Genomic DNA, 23,755 nt, shown 5'->3' on the forward strand with positions numbered 1-23,755 from the left:
TTGAACCCAGTGTTTAGGTAGGTGGACGTCGCAGACACATATATAGTATATAGGTCCTGATGAAGCCCATCATATAGAGTAAAACATGTTGGGTCAGGGTGGCTTGTTGCACTTTATATGGGGAAGAGTCTAATGCTGATGTAATCTATTGGGTTTATTATGCATATCTACAGATTAATGTGGATTTTGTACAGATGATGCATGCATGTGGGTTGTGTGATGTCTACCACCGCTTTTCATTAGTATTAATTCCACATCAGTTCAGTAGGGAGGAGAATAAAGATTGCTATAACGTAAATGAATAATAGTTTGTAGAGAGGCAGTACAGTATTGTGAATGCGTCTACACCAGCGTTTTCATTTTCATAAAATCAGCACTTCCTATATTTGTTTACAAAAAAGTTCTCATTGTGGCAGTGTACACATGACGCTAGTCACACCTCTAACTTTCCAACCTTTCAATAACCCCCTTATGTTCTGACATGATCCAGGCAAGGGTATCAAACATTGGGGACTTAATAGCCAACAGCATTTATTTGTTTTAAATAAAGCTGTTTTCCTGAATTTATGTTAATTAATTTTTATGTTCTCTAGCTCCCCCACCACCACCTTCTTCAATCTTAGTGAATCAATCTTATTGTCTCTCAGTAAAATGTGGAATTTTTACTATACATCACTGTATATATTTGTTCTGCCCTCTTTATTTACATGATATACTTTAGCTACTACGATCACAGTTTGATACCCTCTAAGCTTTTAAGTAAGGTATGTAAGATATGGGTGAATACATAACATATGCTGCACATTTGTCACTTAAATTGAAATTCCAAATATTACGATAGTAAGTTTGAGTTCTTTTCTTTTTCTACAGTCTATACTCTTTATTAATCCATAGAAAAGATCTGCACACCTTAATGGTGGATGCTGGTGCAGGACTGCTAGGCAACGTATATCCAAAATTCAAAGGAGGAATCCGCACACAGGCTCCCATCACACACACATGCGATATATCTGACCAGATGGCCGACGATCATTTTGGGGCCACTAGGGTCCCCTTTGTCAAGGCATGGGCAGGCAATCATAAATTATCGGTGCAAGCCAGAAATATTTGTCGCTGGTTTTCCATATCTGCAAAAACTGAGTGATTAGCAGGAATCTCAGACACTCACCGCTTTCTCTATGTTTGCTCCGGGTCTGTTTGAAGCAGCTAAACATTTAAATTAAAATATGAAATGTTTGAAATAATGTGTTAATCCTAGCAATTTGTAGATTTGAATTGAAGGGATTGTTTTTTTCTTAGTTAAAGAGGAACTTCAGCCTAAACAAACATACTGTCATTAAGTTACATTAGTTATGTTAATTAAAATAGATAGGTAATATAATCCCTTACCCACCCTGTTTTAAAAGTACAGGCAAATGTTTGATTTCATGATGGCAGCCATCTTTTTGGTTGAAAGGAGGTGACAGGGAGCATGAGACACAGTTCCAACTGTCCTGTGTGCCGAGCACCTCTCCCAGTTGCTAGGCAACGTGAATAACAACATAGGAAATCCCATCATGCTCTGCACAGCATCAAGGAAAAAAAGCCCAGGCTTTTTTTCTTTGATGGGTGGAGCTTAGATAGAAGAAAAACAAAGTTCTGATGCTGTGAAACTGTTAAAGAAACACCAAGCCTTTTCAGTTCTGCTGAGTAGATTTTTAGTCCGGACGGAGGTTCACTTTAAGTTAGAATTTCACTTTTTCATTTTATCTAACACACTACTGAATAGCTAACTGAAATAAAGCACTGAGTTTGGACTGCTGATAGCATTTTTCTTAGAGGCTGCATTAGCAGTAAAATGAGGGAACAAAAAAGATTCAGGTGTTCTTGTGTCTCAGTATAGTAGGATGTGTTATATGATTTGTGGAAGTGGGGAACATTTTTTAACTGGTAACTAAGGGCTCCAAAATATTGCACACAACACACTACATGATATTTTTGGTTAATATTTTTTAGACATTAAGTTAATAATGAGCTCATCAATTTGATTAAAATAAAAACTGTGGTTCAGTTGATTAATTTTTCTGGATCATTTGACCATCACATAATGTATGACTGTCACCTTATCCAGTCAAGAGCCACCATGACTCTGTCTTCAGCATTGGCTTTACTTTGTCTGTTAGCACTCCATTCAGCATCCCCATACTAGGTAAAGAAGCATCAGATACTTATCTAAAAGACAGCAAAACGTAATATTTAAAACTTTTGGGTTGTTTGAAATTTTTAAGGGCAAATAAAATGTAAAAATGAGACTTAATTTTGAAGGAAAACTGATCTTTCATTATATATGTTACGGCCAGAACCCGAAGTTTGGCCACTTCGTGTTCTGGCCGGTCAATGTGCAAAGTGGGCGTGGCGCTGCGGCCAATGTCCGAAATGATCCAAATCCTGGTGGCTCCGATCATTATCCCTGGCGCTGGCTCCGCCCCTCGCCTCCCTGCTATCGGCTTTCAGTCAGCCGGAGACACACGAGTCCCCCCCTCCCCCGAGTTGTTCGTGGCTGCAGGTAAGCAGAGCGGGGAGCACTGTAGACATTGCTTCTGTCAGCACCCGCTCTGTAGGGACGAACAAATTCCTGCTTTCCTGCCTCTGCCTTCCTGTAGCCACGAACGACTCTGGGGGGGATACATGTGTCCCCCAGCTGTCAGGAGCCGATAGCAGGGAGGCAGGGGGCAGAGCCAGCGCCGGGGAAAATGATCGGAGCCGCCACGATTCGGCTCATTTCGGACATTGGCCGCAGCTGCAAATTTCGGGTTCTGGCCGTAACATATACACACTGTATATGATAAATATTAGAGCAATTTTGTAATTTAAAGGGATACTGTAGGGGGGTCGGGAGAAAATGAGTTGAACTTACCTAGGGCTTCTAACGGTCCCCCACAGACATCCTGTGCCCACGCAGCCACTCACCGATGCTCTGGCCCCGCCTCCGGTTCACTTCTAGAATTTCAGACTTTAAAGTCTGAAAACCACTGTGCCTGCATTGCTGTGTCCTTGTTCCCGCTGATGTCACCAGGAGCCTACTGCGCAGACACAGACCATACTAGGCCTGCGTAGTACGCTCCTGGTGACATCAGCGGGATCGAGGACACGGCAACGCAGGCGCAGTGGTTTTCAGACTTTAAAGTCTGAAATTGCAGAAGTGAACGGGAGGCGGGGCCGGAGCTTTGGGGAGTGGCTGCGTGGGCACAGGATGTCTGTGGGGGACCATTAGAAGCCCCGGGTAAGTTCAACTCATTTTCCCCCGACCCCTACAGTATCCCTTTAAGGTTAAACAAATGTTGTTTATTTTAATCTACATGTTTTCCTGTGTCTTCTAAAAATGTCCATGACAGATTTCATAAAATTCTCACCTGGCTGAATTTATTGGTTTACAAGTTTACTATAAGTCATAAAGGAAAAAATGTAGGCACACAGTACGGTACCTTGTGCTGTTGTCTTTAGTTGTACTGCAGTGGACATTTCCTCTATATGGAAAAATAAGCGTTACACCTTACATACCAGTGGTTACATTGTTAGTTTTGTTGAAAAAAGACATTCGCCCATCACAATTCACCAGAACGAAAAGGTGTATTAAAATAAATTGTATAACATAAAAAACATTTTTCCAATCCAGAAGATTATAGCAGACAAATCATCTTACTTAGCACTATCTGTTAGGAGATAATTACAGTTCATTGTTATCATCCACAGCTCAAAAACACATAAGAATATGCTATCCCTTTACTAGGAAAAGGGGCATCAGATATTTATCCAAAAGACATAAAATAACAGTCCCCAGGAACCTATATGTTGACTGGAGATAGACAATGAGATGCAAATAATTCTGGCCTGTATGCAGAGTTCCTGCACATTGTATGCAGGTTAGAATTAGCCAATCGGAATTAATAGGAAGTACATTTGATTGGCCAAATTCCAAACTACATACAGTTGGCATGAGGCTGAATTCTTTGCATCCCATCAATAATCTCTTATGTTGACGTGAGGAGTATTGCCTCTTTGTTAATGAAAACACAGGTTTGTATTAAAGGATATGTAATATCTCTGCATTTTTTTAATAGTGTGTTTAGTACTGATAAAGACATTTTAAAAAAAGTTAACTTATGAAGTGTTACTATTACATGTTTATTGGACAAGACAAATAACATTTATATTGCGCTTTTCTGTTGGCAGACTCAAAGCGCCAGAGCTGCAGCTGCTAGGATGCGCTCTATAGGCAGTAGCAGTGTTAGGGAGTCTCCTACTGAATAGGTGCTGGGCCGGCTTATTGAACGGGAAGAGCCGAGATTCAAACCCAGGTCTCCTGTGTCAGAGCCCTTAACCAGTGCACTATCCAGCCACCCGTTAGCAGCCAATTTATTTGGAGGCTTGCAAATGCTCCAGGCCAACCTCTTTTAGCACATTTTTTATTTCTTATTTGCTTAATGTATTTGCTTTTAAATATTACTGCCACGATGTGTATTTATGGCCACTTGGGGGAAGTAAGACACAGTAATAGAGGAATTCTGCTTTCAGTTTCTGTATTTTCTATTAGCAGTGAAAGATCAAAGCATTCCAAGAATTTACTGCACAACAAGTTCTGCCAACTGAAATCAAAAGCAGAGCATTTATCTCAAACAAGATAACTATTGAAGCTGCTAATGGTTTAAAGAGGAATTTTCTTTTAAGCAGAAAATTGTACATGTTTACTATTGTAATAATAAGGCCAGTTTCTGAAGTTGGACTTATTTTTAAGTCACTGGCTTTGTGGCTGTTAGTGAGCCCCATTGTTCAACATGGACGTATCTTTGCTACACAGCACTGAAACCAGAATGTGTTTGTAAATAAAATAAAAAAAAATGCCTTTCAGACAGAAAGTGGAACTTCTAAAAAATAATCATAAGCATAATTTTAAATATTTTCTCAAAAAAAAAAAAAAAATTAAACAACTTTATTTGTATTAGGTATTTGCACAGATGAAGATGCTGAAGCAGTCAGCTGTGCTTTTCACCAGTCACTTACTTCCACATAGTGTGGTTTGCCTTCTTAAAACAAAAAGTATTTGTGATCATTTATTTTTAAAGGGGTTCTCTGGGGGAAGGGGGGGGGGGGGTTTGAAAATAAAAACAGACACTGTTTTTTTTCTACCGGCCCCCTGTAGCATTCCCACACCGGCCTCCAACGATTCACCGTTCCCCACCTCGGGCCACGGTCTAACACGGCATCTCACCCAACCGCGGCTGTGCGTGTGCTCGCTTGTGCGTGTGTCATCGGAAGCTTACTGTGCAGGCGCAGTACAAGAAAACTTCGTACTGCACCTACGCAGTAAGCTCCTGATGACGCGAGCGGGAGCGCGCATTATTCGTCTTGTTAAATGAATAATTGCCTGGTGCCGGTAGCGGAGAACGGTTGATCGGAGGAGGACAGCGCGGGACATGGGGGCTGATAGAAGCCCCAGGTAAGTGTCAGATTTTATTTTCAACCCTTCTCCCCAGAGAACCTCTTTAAGTGTGTGACTGGTTACCCACAATGCATTTTGCTAAATATGCAAATGTTGGGTTGATGTGGCTCTATAAAATGTATACGCTATAGGCTTGCTATACATCAGTGGTTCTGGATGTAAGCCTGGCTTCAGCGGCATAAAGAGATCATTTGCATGTTCCGTACACACTTAAATCTGAATTATTGCAAGCACCTTCTGCTTTAAGAAGGCAAACCACACTAAGCATTGCTTTTTTTAGTAGGCGGGCTTTTCGGTTTCGTTTGGTCCCCTGCACTTTCCTTGTGGTTTTGGATCACCCGGAGCTGCTTGGTTATTCTGTTGTTACCTCCACATACAGCCCCTTGTGTGCCTAACAACGATTCTGATTCTAAGAGCAGTTGAAATGATGCCAAATAATATCTGTTTTCTTATTTAGGGTCAGGAAATTTCTCATCCAAAGGAAGCTAGAGATGAGTGAGTGCTTTATTCTTATTTCATTTGCACATAACACATTTGGAGACAGCATGGTATTCTTCACCATTGTAAGAAAATCTTTTCACAGTGGTGCCCAACTCCAGTCCTCCAGGGCCGAGGTCCTCGCACATTTTTGGCACAGCTGAAACTAATTGGCGTGACTCTATCAGGAAAAGTATGGTTCAGCAAGTAAAACACATTTCTCCATTTCTCTGTCCATCTTAAATACTGGCACGGTTATGGCCCTTGAGGACTGGAGTTAGAGAGCCCTGTTTTAATATATTAATCATTATTGTTGGGCAATTAATGTGGAGATTGCACTTTTATTTATTTTCTAGGAGATTCACCCAGTGGTGAATTACTGAATAAATCGGTTCTTCTGATTGTTTGCCGGTTATCTTAAATATCTGTTCTGTCTGCTAGAGGCATAGATTTTTCCTCCTCTTCTAGTTACCTATTCAGTGAAAACTCCTTATTTAGATGAATGACAAATAATTTGTGAAATAGGCCCTTATTCAATTCACATTTTCTCCTAGGAGATCATTTTCATCTTCTGTTTAAAATAACGTTTCAGCACTCTGCAATTCAAAAAATGTACCAAAGAGTAGAAGAAAAATACAGACTAAATTATTGTGTTGAGTGTTTTCTTGCTTGTTGGTGACTTAAAGAGAACCCGAGGTGGGGTTCTGACAATGCTATCCACATAAAGAGGCTGGGTCTGCCTATATTGCCCAGCCTCTGTTGCTATCCAGATCCCCCCTATGCCCCCCCCCCCCCCTGCGCTCTGCTATCCCCCATAAATCACAGCCGCACTGCCGACACGCAGTGTGTCACAGCGGGCTGTGTTTATCTCTGTACTGTCAGTCTGCCACTCCCCCGCCACCTGCATAGCTCCGGTCCCGTCGGGCAGGACCGGAGCTATGCAGGAGGCGGGGGAAGCACGCAGAGTGACAGTACAGATGTAAACACAGCCCGCACAGTGCGGCTGTGATTTATGGGAGATTGCAGAGCGCAGAGGGAACTTGGGGGGGATCTGGATAGCAACAGAGGCTGGGCTGTATAGGCAGACCCAGCCTCTGTATGCGGATAGTATTGTCAGAACCCCACCTTGGGTTCTCTTTAAAATGCATTTTATTGATGATAAAGATGTGAAAGTGTCACCTAGGAGAAAACATAAGCAAAAAAGTGAATTTAGAAAGGGCCACAGGCCCTTATTCACTTCACTGTTTTCTGTAGGTTTTCTCCTAGGTGACACTTTCACATCTTAACAAGCAATAAAATACGCGGAATAATTTTGGCAGTACTTTTTCACTTACGGTTCGATATTTTTTTTTAAAGAGACACTAAAGCAAAAAAAAAAAAAAATGATGATATAATGATTTGTATGTGTAGTACAGCTAAGAAATAAAACATTAGGAGCAGAGACAGGAGTCAAATGCTGGGTATACACGGTTCGTTTTTTTTCCGCTCAATCGATTTTGCCGCTCGATTCTCTTATTGACCGCTCGTTTTTCTTATCGTTTTCCATTCACTTCTATCAGAAATCGAGCGGCAAAATGATCGAACGGGAGATTGGACATGTCCGAAATTATCTATCAAACCGTCTATCTGCTGCAAAAAAAAAACCTGTATATTCCCAGCATAATATTGTTTCCAGTACAGAAAGAGTTAAGAAACTCCAGTTGTTATCTATGCAAAAGAGCCATTGAGCTCCATGTCTTTCAAAGTCGCAGAGAGCTCTACCTTCTGAAGCTGGTTATCTCAAGTGTCTAAGTGTCTGTATTGTTTTTTCTTCTGCAGAGGACAGGTCAATAGTTCACTGGCCTACTCTGTAAAATCATTTAGAATGCTGAGTAGTGTGTAAACTGCAAATATTAGAGAATGATGCAATGTTATAAAAAACACTATATAACTAGTAATTATCTGTACTACACAACCAATTCATTATATCATCATTTTTTTTTTTTGCTTCAGTGTCTCATTAAATGCAGAGTGCTGAAAAGTAATTTCACACAAAGGCCCATATGCAATTCACTTTTTCACCTGACTTTTCTCCCAGGAGATAATTTTTGATCCTTGATTTAAAATAACTTTTCAGCACTTTTCAACTAAAAAGGTACCAAAAAGTAGGTGAAATAGGACTATCAAAATTATTTTGAGTATTTTCTTGCTTTCTGGTGGCTTAAAAAGCATTTTATTGACAAATTAAAAATATCACTTAGGAGAAAAGTCAGGTGAAAAAGTGAATTGCATATGGGCCAAAAGATGAAAAATTATCTCCTAGGAGAAAACTTAGGAGAAAAAGTGAATTGAATAAGCACCATCATTGTTCTTATTAAATTCACTTTTCTCCTAAATTTACTCCTATGAGAATTTTTTTTTAATTTCTGTAAAAAAGTTATTTTATTTCTGCACTCTGCAATTGAAAAAGTACCAAAATGGATATGAAAAAGTACTAATAATATTATTCCGATTACTTTTTTGCTTGTTGGTGCCTTAAAAGGCATTCTATTTATAAGATGTGGAAGGATCACCGAGGAGAAAATGTAGGAGAAAAAAGGTAATTGAATACGGGCCTATGGGACTGATCTGTATTAACACAATTGTGAGAAATTCATTAGATTCCTTATTTAGTCAGTGGCTGGGATGTGTACCCGGGTAGCTGGAGACTCTCCAAAGAGATGAAGCATTTGGGGAAGATTTTTAGTAATTGTTCCTTTTGAAAAAGGAGCGTTGGTTGCTGTTGTACACTTGAACAAAAAAGAAGGCTTCCTTTAAATACCCAATTTAGGCACAGTTCTTAATAACATTAATTTGTGGGCAGCACGGTGGCGTAGTGGTTAGCGCTCTCGCCTTGCTTCGCTGGGTCTCCGGTTTGAATCCCAGCCAGGTCAACTTCTGCAAGGAGTTTGTATGTTCTCCCGTGTCTGCGTGGGTTTCCTTCGAGCACTCCGGTTTCCTCCTATATGCCAAAAACATACAGAAAAGTTAATTGGCTTCCCCCTAAAAAAAATGGGCCCTAGACTACAATATAGACATATGACTATGGTAGGGATTAGACTGTGAGCACCTCCGAGGGACAGTTAGTGACAAGACTATATACTGTATACTATGTACAGCGCTGCAGAAGATGTCGGCGCTATATAAATACTAAATAATATTAATAATTGATTTTTCAATTAATTATTTATAAAATGTTTTGTTCAAAAAATGTTTTTTGCAAAGTAAAAAGGAAACTAATCCAATTGGAGTAGAGCACATATCCAAACGTCCAATATTTATTATATATCTGGAGGGACCCAGGGATCACCCTATAGAGAGAGTATACTCCACATAGTGCATGAATCTGCCAACGTTATCAAATCAACAGTGTACACAATGCACATTGTGCAAGTTGGAACATGGTGAGTGTAACCCTATTGGGGGAGTTGTGGTGTTCCCTTTATTCATGCTTCCAGGTGGGGGCACACTTTTGTTCATTATGCAGTGATCACATTGATGAGGATATTGGATCTGTGCGCTACTCCTATTGGATTAGTACTGATTGAAGACTGATTTAAGACTGTTGTGCTCTTGTGAGAAAACAATACCTTATATTTGCAAGTTTACATAACCAAACTGTCTGGATAATACATTGATATCTATAAACCTCATTGGAACTTTTTTCTGTAGTATCTGTTGCTGGGGAGTGCAACGCTTGTGTTGGACATTTAAAAAGGAAACTACCTTAAAACGTTTAGACCCTTAGGTAAATATTTGTGTTTTTTTGGTATTATTGTAATGTTTTTTTTTTATTATTAAACATTTTATTTGGGTATTTTTGGGAGGGTGGAATGTGAATAGTAATTTTTTTTAATGTAAATATTTGTTTATTTTTTTTTTTTTTATGTAGGTGTAGTTTTACTTTTTGGCCACTAGATGGCAACCTTAGGTTTGTTTACATGACGTCACTCTAAGCGTAACATGTACGCTTAGAGGGACATAGGAGGCAGAAAAAGCAAGGCTTTTGGAATCAGTGATTGGGCACCATGGCCCAATTCATTGATTCCTGGGCTAACGATCCGTGGCCGGGAGTGCACATGGCCTCCTGGACATGGCTCTACATCCAGGAGGAGAAAGCGGTTAATTTTGTGTTTTGCAAAAATGTTTATGCATAATTCATACAACTCAATGGGCGCTAGTTATAGTTCAGGAGACCCTGCGGGAAACCTAACAGACCAACAACTGCTTCCCTGCCGCCACAAATTGGTTGGCTCCACTAATTTGTAAGAAACGGGAAACACTAAGGGCTCTTTCACATCAGAGCTTGCGTTGGAGAACGCTCAAAGCATACGTTTTGTTGTATGCGTTTTAATGCTTTTTGATATGCGTTGCACTGCAGTGAGTGTGCGTTTTTAATCCGTTTTCAATGCGTTACAGCACATAGAAAAACGCAGGTAATTTTTTTTTCTTTTAGTTTTCAACTTTCTACATTGTTTCTCTGTTGCATTCTGGGACTGATTGCCTGCGTTAACGGATTAAAAACGCGCATAGTGTGCATTTTACATTGACTAACATTGTAACGCATAAAGCTAGCATCGGCCGGAAAACTGCGCCTGGGTGCAGTGTAACGCAACGCACAAAAAGGCTGCGTTATATGTGAAAGCTAAAATGAAAGTCTATGGATTTTCATTTCACCTTGGGTAACGCAAACTTTACCCTTTGCGCTGAAACGCAGAAAATCTGCCCTAATGTGAAAGAGCCCTAAGGCTATAATTTCACACAGGACCATTGCCTGCAGCCTTTGGCCACTGGGCTTTGGGCACAACTGAATCTAGTTCGGTTAGTGGCGAAATTAGTGGTCGCAACCATATTGCCGTGAGCAGGAAGTTGGCTGTATGTACCCTCAACTAGCACGAAACAAAGTTCCATTTACTTTTCAAATTTTAAATCTGCTTTAAGTTCAAAAGCACTAACAAAATACAACTGGAGAATATAGTTGAGTTAGACAACCTATTATTCTTCATTAGTAAGGTGGGTCCAGTATGATGAGGTCAGCAACCGGGAGTGCTAATAGTGTAGTATTTTCACAAAAGGGAAAATAAATCCACAATAATACTACTCACAAACACGGGTTGCATTTAGGCAAAAAAAAGAATGGAGAAAACCATTTCCGATTGAATGGAAAGTCCTCTTCTGGACCTGGGTCAAACTCCGATTAAAAAGATCCACTGGAACCCCTGGAGATTGGTTGCAGGGATGAGAGGAGGCACCCCAGTGTGAGTGTCAAACTACCAATTTTGACGTTAACAGTCTTACCTTGATATGGAGGTTTAAGAGAAATGTATTGGTCACCAAAAACAAACTGTGTTTCATGAGTTTCACCCGCTTCTTCAGGTTAATAGCAGAGTGTCTTTAATCTCTGTAGCACGGGTAAGGAGCACTTTTTCTGCCTGATCGGGTCTGCTCTACTGCACACGCGGGAACCGAAAAACCATGAGTGACATGTCAGCACTTGAGAAAGGCAGGCCGAAACGTTGTGAATTTTTGCTATATGTTAAATTTTAAAAAAGCATACGTTGCATAAGTCCAGGTGAAGACACGGTCATCTTTTCTACATTGCAGTGCATACACCCTCATTAGATCTGGGTGTGGACTGGTTGACTCCCTGGTGAATGAAGTAAAGCAGTGTGAGCAATGGGACTACCTGTTGTGTTTTGACCATAGACTACAGAGGGTCATTGTACACAGAAAATGTTTCTGTTGCCATTCTTGCCAACATATACACAGGGTCGGCCCTAGACTTTTTGCCACCTGAGGCAAAATTTAAAAAAATCGCCCCCCCCCCCCCCCCCGCGGGTGGGGGGGGGGGCACAGAGCTGGAGGGGTAGCGGGCAGGAAGGGGGTATTGGGCCTAGCGGTGGGGAGGGGGGTCGGACCCCCCCCCCTATCCCTCGCCTGGGTCCCTTGATCTGCGCTCCCTTCCAGCTGTAAATAGTTAAGTACCAGCGTATAGATTAAGAGGCAACGGGCGGGGATCACTCACCTTTTGCGCGTTCCAAAGTGCGCTCCACTGACGTCACTTCCTGCAACGCCGTCCACTTACAATACAGTGGGCGGCTTTGCAGGAAGTGACGTCAGTGGAGCGCTCGCTGGAACGCGTAAGAGGTGAGTGATCCCCGCCCGTTGCCTCTTAATCTGTACACTGGTACTTAACTATTTACAGCTGGAGGGGAGTGCAGATCTGGGGACCCAGGCGAGGGAGGGGGGGGCCTCCCCACCGCTAGGCTCAATACCCCCCTTTCTGCTTGCTACTCCTCCATCTCGGCGGGCGGCCCCCCACCCACGGACAGGCGGGTGCCGCCCCCCAGATGTGCCGCCATCTTGTGCCAGTCTCTATTATGTCCTGCCGCACAACACTGACATTTTTTACTTTAGCTTATAGTGTTAGCTTTACATGGACACAGTATAGATCGCCAGTATAAGAGCCCTTTATCACTGTGTAAAGCCGGGCAGAAAATGTAAGCACTTTATATATTTATTTTATTTAAGTATTTATAAAGCACATATTACCCAGCGCTGTACAGAGTATATTGTCTTGTCCCTCAGAGGGGCTCACAATCTTGTCCCTACCATAGTCCCATTTCTATGTATGTATCATGTAGTGCATGTATCAAAGTCTAGGGCCAATTTTTAGGGGGAAGCCAGTTAACTTATATGTGGGAGGAAACCTGAGTGCCCGGAGGAACCCCACGCAGACACGGGGAGAACATGCAAACTCCTTGCAGATATTGGCCTGGCTGGGATTCGAACCGGGGACCCAGCGCGGCAAGGCGATAGCACTAACCTTTACGCCACCGCGCTGTCCACCGTGCGTGATACTTCTTTAACCTCAAGAGGGAAAGCTTCCAAAGGAGGGCAGCAACAGAGCTGCTTAAATAGGCACAAGACACGCCCTGTTTAAAAGGGCACCCACTGGAGTAGCCCCCTTTTAAATATGATGCGTTGTAATGCTGGGGGTTAAGGTCAGGCACCCCTGAGGGGGAGTTAAGGTGAGGCAGCCACAGACGAAGGTTAAGTTTAGGCACTCACCGAGGGGAGGAGGGGGTTAAATTTAGCCACCACCAGGGGAGGGTTCTGTGGGAGAGTACAAAGAGGTTAGGTCATAGTAACATATCTGTAAATAATACTGATATTTTTACTGTATGAATAAAGTAGTAGGATATCTGTAAATTTACTGATATTCTACTACCGCTATCCTGCAGCATTTTAAACAGCCCTCTTTTTCAATTGTACGTGGCAGCAAGCAGTTCAGTCATCCTCACTACATTTGCACTGTACTTATTTTGCATTAGCTCTCAGCACCTGCTTAGACAAAATTCATTCCTGTGTTGTTATTGCAGTGATTGTTGCATTGTGATGTAGCAGAACACAATAAAATACAGAAAGTGAGTCACTTAAAGGGAACCTGAGTGAGAGGAATATGGAGGCTGCCATATTGATTTGCTTTTAAAGCGGCATTAAACTCTGTCATAATATTCAATAAAAATGTGTTTTCCTACTTTTTATAGCCCGTAGTTATCCTATGTGCTTTTGCGCACAAGTATTATTATTCATTTAGAAATTACAAGTTCCCAAAGTATAGTTTATTTGATCTGAATGCTGCCATTGCATTTGATTCATAACTGTTGTATTTATATTGTAATGTACCCAGTAATGATTTCTGAGCTGCTGTCTCTGTTCTGGACACAAACTTCTGCCAGGGAATGTTTACATTCCTCTCTTGCTACATTCAGTAAACACAAGATAATGTTTTCACTTATTTGGAGGCGGATCTCACTGCAGGGAGATTTCTATTGAAAAAGTAAGTCCTGTGTTTAACCACTTCACTTCCAAGGATTTTTCCCCTTAAAAAAGCAGAGCAATTTTCACCTGTCAGCGCTCCTTCCATTCATTCGCCTATAACTTTATTACTACTTATCTAAATGAAGCAATCTATATCTTGTTTTTTTCGCTACCAATTAGGCTTCCTTTGGGAGGTACTTTTTGCTAAGAATTATTTTATTTTATGAATGTTTTAACAGGCAAAATAAGAATTTTTTAAAAAAAAAATTCATTATTTCTCGGTTTTCGGCTATTATAGTTTTAAAATAATACATGCTAACGTAATTAAAAAGCACACATTTTATTTGCCCATTTGTCCCGGTTATTGCAACGTTTAAAATGTTTCCCTAGTATAATGTATGGCACCAATATTTTATTTGGAAATAAAGGTGCATTTTTTCAATTTTACGTCCATCCCTAATTACAAGTCCATAATTTATAAAGTAATAGTAATATACCCTCTTTGCATACATATTAAAAAAAAGTCCAGTCCCTAAGGTAACTATTTATGTATTTGTTTACTTGTAAAATATATATATATATATATTTTATTTTAAATTTTTTGGGGGTAAGGGGAGGGTGGGAGGTCAGGGGTTAATATAAACTGTAAACATAAGGTAAAAAAAAAATGTAAATGTAATTTTACTATCTGGCCACAAGATGTCCTCACAGCGGACTTCCGTATGCATAGTATTACTACACAAACAGGAAGCACTGCGTGGATGGTCTTTGTGAATGGCAGTGCCGTCTCATAGATGTCTGCGGTCATTCACGCGGGGACTTAGATCAATGAATGGGAACTGTGTTTCTATCCATTGATCTATTGGCCAACAATGCGAGGGGGGGGGGGGGGGGTGTTAAGAGACGTCCCTGCACAGAGTTGTGGAATTTTGCAGGGACGTAGTTACTTGTCCCGGAGGAGGGGAAGTGGTTAATTGACTGAATGCTGTTATGCTTTAAAAAAAAATTGTTGTAGTATATTATATGCTGTAAATAATCTTTTAGAGCAAAGTAGAAATGCTGGGTTTCATACCGTTTTAAACAATACCAGTTTTGTGGCAGTCCTGCTGATCCTCTATCTCTAATACTTTAGGCCATAGATCCTAAATAAGCATATGCAGAGCAGATGTTTCTGACTATAATCTGACAAGATTAGCTGCATGCTTGTCTCGGGTGTGGGATTCAGACACTACTGATGCAGAACTGCCTGGCAACTGGTATTGTTTAAAAGGAAACAAATATGGCAGCCTCCATCTACCTCTTGCTTCAGGTTTCATTTAAAAGATGATTCTAGAAGGAGCTTTTATACACAGCAGTAAAATCTCCCAAACTGCTGAGAAACTGAAACAGGAGAATGAGGGACTGTAAATAGCTGGGACTGGGAGAGCAAGTTGTGAAGCTGTCTGCTCACATAAGCCGACACAATGACTGGAAACCCAGCCTGTGCTTGCTGAGGTGCCCGTAAATCTCACGAACACGCATTATAACCAGTGTGGTCAGAGATGTAACCTCTGAAAACTGAAACCTGTCTATCCAGAGGATATGGAGAAACCTGAGAGGATTGTGTAAGGGACACGTTATTAATTGTGGGAATGGTTTACAGTATAATCCCTACATTGTTGCATCACTATTTTGTATACCATTGTTGATTACAATACTAGAAATCACTGGGCCCCCTGCGAAAATTTGGATGGCTTCTTCCCCCACCCCATAGGTGCCAAATAATCGGAATGGGACAGCGTTTGACCATAAAATAATCGTAATGCAGCAATGTTTCACCAGAAAATAATCGTAACGTGGGCAGTATTTCACCGGAAAATAATCGTACAGTGGGCAGCAGTCACCAGAAAATCGTACTGTGGGCAGCATTCACCAGAATAAAATGCACCTGTAAACAAAAAAAAAACAATTCACTCACCTGACAGAAGTCTCCTCTCCCGGCCGCCGTCTGGCACGCAGCTCCCCTGATGATCCTCCTGCAGCAAATCTCCCATGCTGACAGACAGAGAGCAGGGCTACGGGAAGATGGTGCCTGAAGCCCTGTACTGGAGACACAAATAGCATCCAGTGCAGGGCTTCAGATGCCATCTTTCCGTAGCCCTGCTCCGCCTCCTGGGAGACAGCGGGCTGCAGGGAATGAACTGGCGCGGCGTCTGTTAGACGCCATGGCCAATTCAACACCTGGCTGGGGGGTCCCACAATCTGGCGGGTGGTAGCGCTCCCCCCGCACACGGTAGGTGGGCCCCAGGCCCCCCTGCGTCTGATGGGGTTGCGTCCTCTATAGTTACGCCACTGATCCCTGGGTAAAGTTTCATGTTGTAATGCCTCCCCTATCTATTGCACAGCACTGCATAAAATGTTAGCGCTTTTAAATAGAGATGTTGCGAATATAAAATTTTCCGTTCACGAACGGCAAACGCGAACTTCTGTAAATGTTCGCGAATCTTGCGAACCGCCATAGACTTCAATAGGCAGGCGAATTTTAAAACCTACCAAGACTGTTTGTGTGGTTTGCCCACATGCGCATCCCTCGTCGCCCTCCCGTCCAATGCAGCGTTCTGCGTCTGTACAGTACTACTGCACAGGGGCAGAACAATCCAGGGAACGAGCTCGGCAAGGGAGCACGTGGCGAGCCACACATGTGCAAGACCTCGACTGGCAGTGACTGACTGGGTTACCGGCAGTTGTGTCACCAGAACTGAGGGGCCAAGGAAGGAAGACGGTGAGGGACTCAGCGCTGCTCATGGGGCTGGAAGAAGCCCTGTGTAAGTATAAATTAGGCCTAGTGTACCATCTCTGGTGCACTTTGCAATGGTTTGCAAAAGTATTCGGCCCCCTTGAAGTTTTCCACATTTTGTCACATTACTGCCACAAACATGAATCAATTGTATTGGAATTCCATTTGAAAGACCAATACAAAGTGGTGTACACGTGAGAAGTGGAACAAAAATCATACAGGATTCCAAACATTTAAAAAAAAAAATAACTGCAAAGTGGGATGTGCGTAGTTATTCAGCCCCCCTGAGTCAATACTTTGTAGAACCACCTTTTGCTGCAATTACAGCTGCCAGTCTTTTAGGGTAGGTCTCTACCAGTTTTGCACATCTAGAGAATTAAATCATTGCCCATTCTTCTTTGCAAAACAGCTCCAGCTCATTCATATTAGATAGACAGCGTTTGTGAACAGCAGTTTTCAGATCTTGCAACAGATTCTCGGTTGTATTTAGAACTGGACTTTGACTGGGCCATTCTAACACATGGATATGTTTTGTTTTAAACCATTCCATTGTTGCCCTGGCTTTATGTTTAGGGTCGCTGTCCTGCTGGAAGGTGAACCTCCGCTCCAGTCTCAAGACTTTTGTAGACTCCAAGAGGTTTTCTTCCAAGATTGCCCTGTATTTGGCTCCATCCATCTTCCCATTAACTCTGACCAGCTTCCCTGTCCCTGCTGAAGAGATGCACCCCCAGAGCATGATGCTGCCACCATCATATTTGACAGTGAGGATGGTGTGTTCAAAGTGATGTGCAGTGTTAGTTTTCCGCCACACATAGCGTTTTGCATTTTGGCCAAAAAGTTCCATTTTGGTCTCTTCTGACCAGAGCACCTTCTTCCACATGCTTGCTGTGTCCCCCACATGGCTTAAGGCAAACTGCAAACGGGACTTCTTATGCTTTTCTGTAACAATGGCTTTCTTCTTGCCACTCTTCCATAAAGGCCAACTTTGTGCAGTGCATGACTAATAGTTGTCCTATGGACAGAGTCTCCCACCTGAGCTGTAGATCTCTGCAGCTCGTCCAGAGTCACCATGGGCCTCTTGACGGCCTGTGAGTTTAGTTGGACGGCCTTGTCTTGGTAGGCTTACAGTTGTGCCATACTCCTTCCATTTCTGAATGATCGGTTGAACAGTGCTCCGTGGGATGTTCAAGGCTTTGAAAATCTTTTTGTAGACTAAGCCTGCTTTAAATTTCTCAATAACTTGATCCCTGACCTGTCTGGTGTGTTCTTTGGACTTCACGGTGTTGTTGCTCCCAATGTTCTCTTACACAACCTCTGAGGCCATCACAGAGCAGCTGTATTTGTACTGACATTAGATTACACACAGGTGCACTCTATTTAGTCATTAGCACTCATCAGGCGATGTCTATGGGCAACTGACTGCACTCAGACCAAAGGGGGCTGAATAATTACGCACACCCCACTTTGCAGTTATTTATTTGTAAAAAATGTTTGGAATCATGTATGATTTTCGTTCCACTTCTCACATGTACGCCACTTTGTATTGGTCTTTCATGTGGAATTCCAATAAAATTGATTCATGTTTGTGGCAGTAATATGACAAAATGTGGAAAACTTCAAGGGGGTCGAATACTTTTGCAAGCCGCTGTAAGCTTTGTAGTAGCTGCAATCAGTATGGAAATTGTAGGACTACATATGACTGCTGATATGGCCATGAGCTCCAGTTATCAAGCTACTTCAGTTAAAAGGCTTTGCAAGCAGATTACCAATAGTAGTTGATAGTAGCCTGCTATGTGAGCCTTTATTTGCATTTTCATTTTCCACCAAGATGATCAGTGATCAGAAATGTGAGCTGGCAGCATGAGTCACTTGCTTGCTTCAGACTTTTGTACAAGATTGGAAAAATGTCCATATTTCTTTTGTTGCAGAATTAAAAACTCTAACACACATACACTTTACTTTAATTACTGGAGTTTTTGCTTCTAGTTTAAAGAAAATCTATACTCTAAAATTCAATAAAAAGCATACCATTCTCTTCATTATGTTCTCCTGGGCCCCTTTGTGTTGTTTCCGCCACTCCCTGCCAATCATGGCTTGTAATTAACAGTTTTAGGCAGTGTTTACAAACAAATGACATGGCTTCTAACCAGAGTATGATATGATGAGAACAGCTCACTGTGTGACTCATGCAGAGCTTAGAGAGGGTGTGTAAAGCTTCTGCCAATGACAAGCAGTGCTGCACATTCCACACATTCCCGCCTCAGCCCGACAGAGCTGACAGAGGAAAGAAGATAAGATTTATTACAGAGACAGTGCAACTAGCAAATACTGCAGTAAGACAGACCACATTAGAACAGGCATAGGAACTTATAGGATAGAAGAAATAAGGCTCAAAATTTTGTTACAGAGTCTCTTTAACCTCTTCCCAACTGAGGGGTTTTACCCCTTGACCACCAGAGCAATTTTCACCTTTCAGCGCTCCTTCCATTCATTAATTCGTCTATAACTTTATCATTACTTATCACAATGAAATGAACTATATCTTGTTTTTTTTCGCCACCAATTAGGCTTTCGTTAGGTGGGACATTATGCCAAGAATTATTTTATTCTAAATGTGTTTTAATGGGAAAATAGGATAAAATGTGGGAAAAAAAATATTATTTTTCAGTTTTCGGCCTTTATAGTTTTCAAATAATGCATGCTACTGTAATTAAAACCCATGAAATGTATTTGCCCATTTGTCCCGGTTATAAAACCGTTTAAATTATGTCCCTATCACAATGTTTGGCGCCAATATTTTAATTGGAAATAAAGGTGCATTTTTTTCAGTTTTGCGTCCATCCCTAATTACAAGCCCATAGTTTATAAAGTAACAGTGTTATACCCTCTTGACATAAATATTTAAAAAGTTCAGTCCCTAAGGTAACTATTTATGTATTTTTTTTAATTGTAATTTTTTTATTTTTTTTTTTTAATTACATAAAAAAAAAATTGGGGAGTGTGGGAGGTAAGGAGTTAATTTTTAGTGTAAAACAAATTTATTTGTATATGTAAAAAATGCTTTAGATGCTTGCAGGAAGTACTAGGAGGCTGAGAAAGTTTTTTTTTTCACAATGATCGCGCTGCTTAGCGGATAAGCAGCGGATCATTGCGGGGCTTAGATCAACGAACTGGAATGGATTTTCCCGTTCATTGATCTCCGGGCGAGTGGCCGGCGGCTGGTTTACGAGCAGGAGTGCACGCTAGAGCGAGCGGGAGCGCGGGCAGCGGCGGGAGCACGGAAAGTACGGATTTCTCCGTCCCTTGGGGTTAAAGGATGGAAAAAGGGACGGAGAAATTCGTACGCGTGGGGGTAAAGTGGTTAAGCAGAAAGATTTTTAGGTTGTGGTTCAGACAAAGAATATATCAAACACACCACTTGGACACTAAGTAAGCATAAGCTGACAGTTGTCAGGGTTATATAGTTGCTAAGTAAGCATAAGCAAATAGTTGCCATTATAATACTGAATTCTACGGTGACTTACTGCATTTAAAGAGACTGAAGTGACTTTTAAAACAGCTTTTTACCTTATATTCTACATGGGCATGTTTGCCCCTGCTAAAACGCCGCTCTCCCGCGGCAGAACAAGGGGTCTTTACCCCCCAAATCCCCTCCGTAGTGCCCGGGGAGCGCTTCTTGCTTGAGACAGGGCTTACGGCCGCAGCCCTGCCCCTCAGCGCGTCTATCAGCGCTGATCACCGCCTCTCCCCGCCCCTCTCAGTCTTCCTTCACTGAGAGAGGCAGGGAGAGGCGGAGATCCGCCGCTGATTGACGCGCATGGAGGCAGAGCTACAGCCGAAAGCTCTGCCTCCAGGAGCAGCAAAATCTACGACCAAGTTGGTTGCAGCTAATCTTGTCAGATTTGTCAAAGTCATCTGATCTGCATGCTTGTGGCTATACGTATAAGAGGCAGAGGATCAGCAGGACAGCCACGCAATGTGCATTATTTAAAAGAAAATAAACATGACAGCCTCCATATCCTTCTCACCTCGGATTCCCTTTAAAGGGACACTTAAGTCAAACAAAAAAAATGAGTTTTACTCACCTAGGGTTTCCAATAGCCCCCTGTAGCTGTCCGGTGCCCTCGCCGTCTCCCTCCGATCCTCCTGGCCCCGCCGGCAGCCACTTCCTGTTTCGGTGACAGGAGCTGACAGGCTGGGGACGCGAGTGATTCTTTGCGTTTCCAGACACATTAGCACCCTCTATGCTGCTATGTGGTATATGATATATGCTATAGCAGCATAGATGGCGCTATTGTGGCCAGGAACGCGAAGAATCACTCGCGTCCCCAGCCTGTCAGCTCCTGTCACCGAAACAGGAAGTGGCTGCCGGCGGGGCCAGGAGGATCGGAGGGAGACGGTGAGGACACCGGACAGCTGCAGGAGGCTATTGGAAGCCCCAGATGAATAAAACTCATTTTTTTTGTTTGACTTAAGTGTCCCTTTAAAGGGAATCCGAGGTGAGAAAGATATGGAGGCTGTCATGTTTATTTTCTTTTAAATAATGCACATTGCGTGGCTGTCCTGCTGATCCTCTGCCTCTTATACGTATAGCCACAAGCATGCAGATCAGATGACTTTGACAAATCTGACAAGATTAGCTGCATGCTTGTTTCAGGTGTGTGATTTAGATTCTACCAACCAGAAAGATCAGCAGGGCAGCCAGGCAACTGGTATTATTTGAAAGAAAATAAATATGGCAGCTTCCATAGGTTTCACTCCTTGGGTTACTTTTAACGTTGAAGGTTAGAATTATTTTATAAAGAAGAAAAAATCTACACTTGCTATTCGTAAATGTCCTGATCCAAAGTTTTAAACCTTTCTTGGCTTGGGATTCACAATTGTAATTTGGGCTGGAGAGTAGAATAGATTCTTGTATGATGTAACCTTGCAGCAATGGCTCTGATGTCTTGCCAGCCAAAACCAGGATCTGTCTAGTCATCTAAATTGTGTTACTTTGATCTTTATCCTATCCTAAGTGGAGGACAAACATAAAAGAATGAATTACATTTTTTACCTTACCTTTCATGATATTTCACCGAGCTATATTTCTCCCCAAAAATAAGGACCTTTAGCCGTGTATGTACGGTCTTTCTTATGGTTAATGTGACCCCCCCCGGCTGACTCACGTGGCCAGGGGCCCATCTTCCAGTGGTCATATAACAAGTGAACCCATCATTATTCGCCTTCTTCCCACTGCTTGTGCAGCCACCATAACCTCCCAAAAAGGGCAATCACCATGGCCACTTCATATATGGAAACTATGACAACCTCTCCCACCCATAACAAGTGGAGCTACCATGAAAAACGTTTCCCATCATAGCAAGTGATACTACCACAACAAGTGATACTATCACCCATTATAAGTGCAGGCAACATGAGACCTCCTCGAAACAGGTGCAACCACTATGAGTCTCTCCTTTCCCCTCCCACATCACAAATGTGGCCACCATAGAACCTTCTTCCCACCCCCCATAATAAGTCGTCCCCCCCACCCACCCACACACACACACACACATCCCTTCCTCCTCCCGATACAGAGTAGCAAAGTGGTGGTAGGTAAAAAAATATACAATATCCTCCAACATGTCTTAGTCATTGGGTCTTCTTTACTGGTACAGCTTCCCGCTGTCACTGTGTCATGAGTCTTCATGTGGGTCATAACAAGGATGGAGGTGATGGACAGCGGGCATCAACACTGAAGAGGAGGACCCAATACTTTTAATCCACCACTAATCCTCTTCATTGGAGGAAACAGCAGCAGGTCCAGAGGAGCAGCCGCTACCACTGGCTAATGTTTTATCTGACTGCATCCCTAACCTTGACCCTTTAGAGCCATCCACATGGAAGCCAGAAAGCGGTAATTTTCTGGTTTTCAATCAAATTCCACATCAGGAGACACTGCTGTCCAATTGGACTGCAGGTTGTCACCTGGGTATGCTTCACTCTCTGGCCCGCAAAGACTTCTACATCATTTTATGTATACTCCGGCCCCCCAGCAGTCTGAAGTATGTTGACCCGGCCCTCCACCCAAAACGTTTGGGGACCCCTGTTCTATAATTAGTAAAAATTTACTAAAATAAACTTGTTGCCTTCAACAATTACTTTGAACGTGTAAATCCCTGAGCATCAGAAAAGCCTGTTCCTCCATAAGCTAGGCTTTAGTTGGTTCAGAAGTTCTGGCTATGTTTAGACTATTAGTACAACAGGATAAGATGTCACAATTATAGCACTGTTTAGACAGATGACACTTTCACAGAATTATTTTGAAGAATGAATTTATAATGTGTTACGGATTTATTCTTATGCAATTCTTTGTTTATTTTGGTTCTTGAATGAACAATTGTTGAGTTTTTTCATGTTTTTTTATTTTCATAGAATTAAAATAATAATAATCCTGCTCATGTATTCTCTCCTATTACCAACTCATGAAGAAATCAGTGCCCATATGCAATTAACGTTTTCTCCTAGATCTTTTTTCCTCTTCTCTGTAATAAAACTGGTAAGCACTTTGCAATTGAAAAAGTACCAAAAAGTAGGTGAAAAAGTATGACCCAAAGGAATCTGAGTATTTTCTTGCTTGCTGGTGGTTTAAAGGGACTCCGAGCAGTGCAGAAACTATGGAAAGATGCATATCATTTTAAAGCTCTCTTTCTCCTCTTTCCAATGATATATAAACCACCGCCGTAAGCCTTCTAGTTTTCGCTATTTTCGCGATTGAAATTGCCGCGGCCGCAATTTTAAGCGCGAAAATAAAGAAAACTAAAAGGCGTAGAGCGACGATTTAGGTGTCGCCAGAAAGAGGAGAAAGAGATCTTTAAAATGATATCCATCTTTCCATAGTTACTTGTATTACACAGGACGACACTTTTCCCAGTGTCAGCAGCTCCATTCAGCAGAAAAAGTCGGCCTGTGTAATACAATGTAACTATGGAAAGATGGATATCATTTTAAAGCTCTCTTTCTCCTCTTTCTGGCGACACCTAAATCGTTGCCCTACGCCTTTTAGTTTTTTTTATTTTCGCGATTGAAATCACGGCCGCGGCAATTTCAATCGCGAAAATAAAGAAAACTAAAAGGCGTAGGGCAGCGGTTTATATATCATTGGAAAGAGGAGAAAGAGAGCTTTAAAATGATATGCA

At 42.0% G+C, this 23,755-nt stretch overlaps 1 protein-coding gene across 4 annotated transcripts in view; it reads left to right on the forward strand.

The window, feature by feature from the left end:
- MYPN (myopalladin) overlaps nt 1–23,755 on the forward strand; it is a 319,671-nt gene that overhangs the window by 51,907 nt on the left and 244,009 nt on the right. For 2 of the 4 annotated variants that reach the window (XM_068258759.1, XM_068258763.1), the window contains exon 3: nt 5,937–5,974. The exons of the other annotated variants lie outside the window; for them this stretch is intronic. In XM_068258759.1, coding sequence (XP_068114860.1) covers nt 5,937–5,974 — 38 coding nt within the window. The remainder of the gene's footprint in view (nt 1–5,936; nt 5,975–23,755) is intronic. 4 annotated transcript variants of the gene reach the window in all.

Source organism: Hyperolius riggenbachi, chromosome 10, assembly GCF_040937935.1.
Source record: "Hyperolius riggenbachi isolate aHypRig1 chromosome 10, aHypRig1.pri, whole genome shotgun sequence".
Taxonomy (NCBI): Eukaryota; Metazoa; Chordata; class Amphibia; order Anura; family Hyperoliidae; genus Hyperolius; species Hyperolius riggenbachi.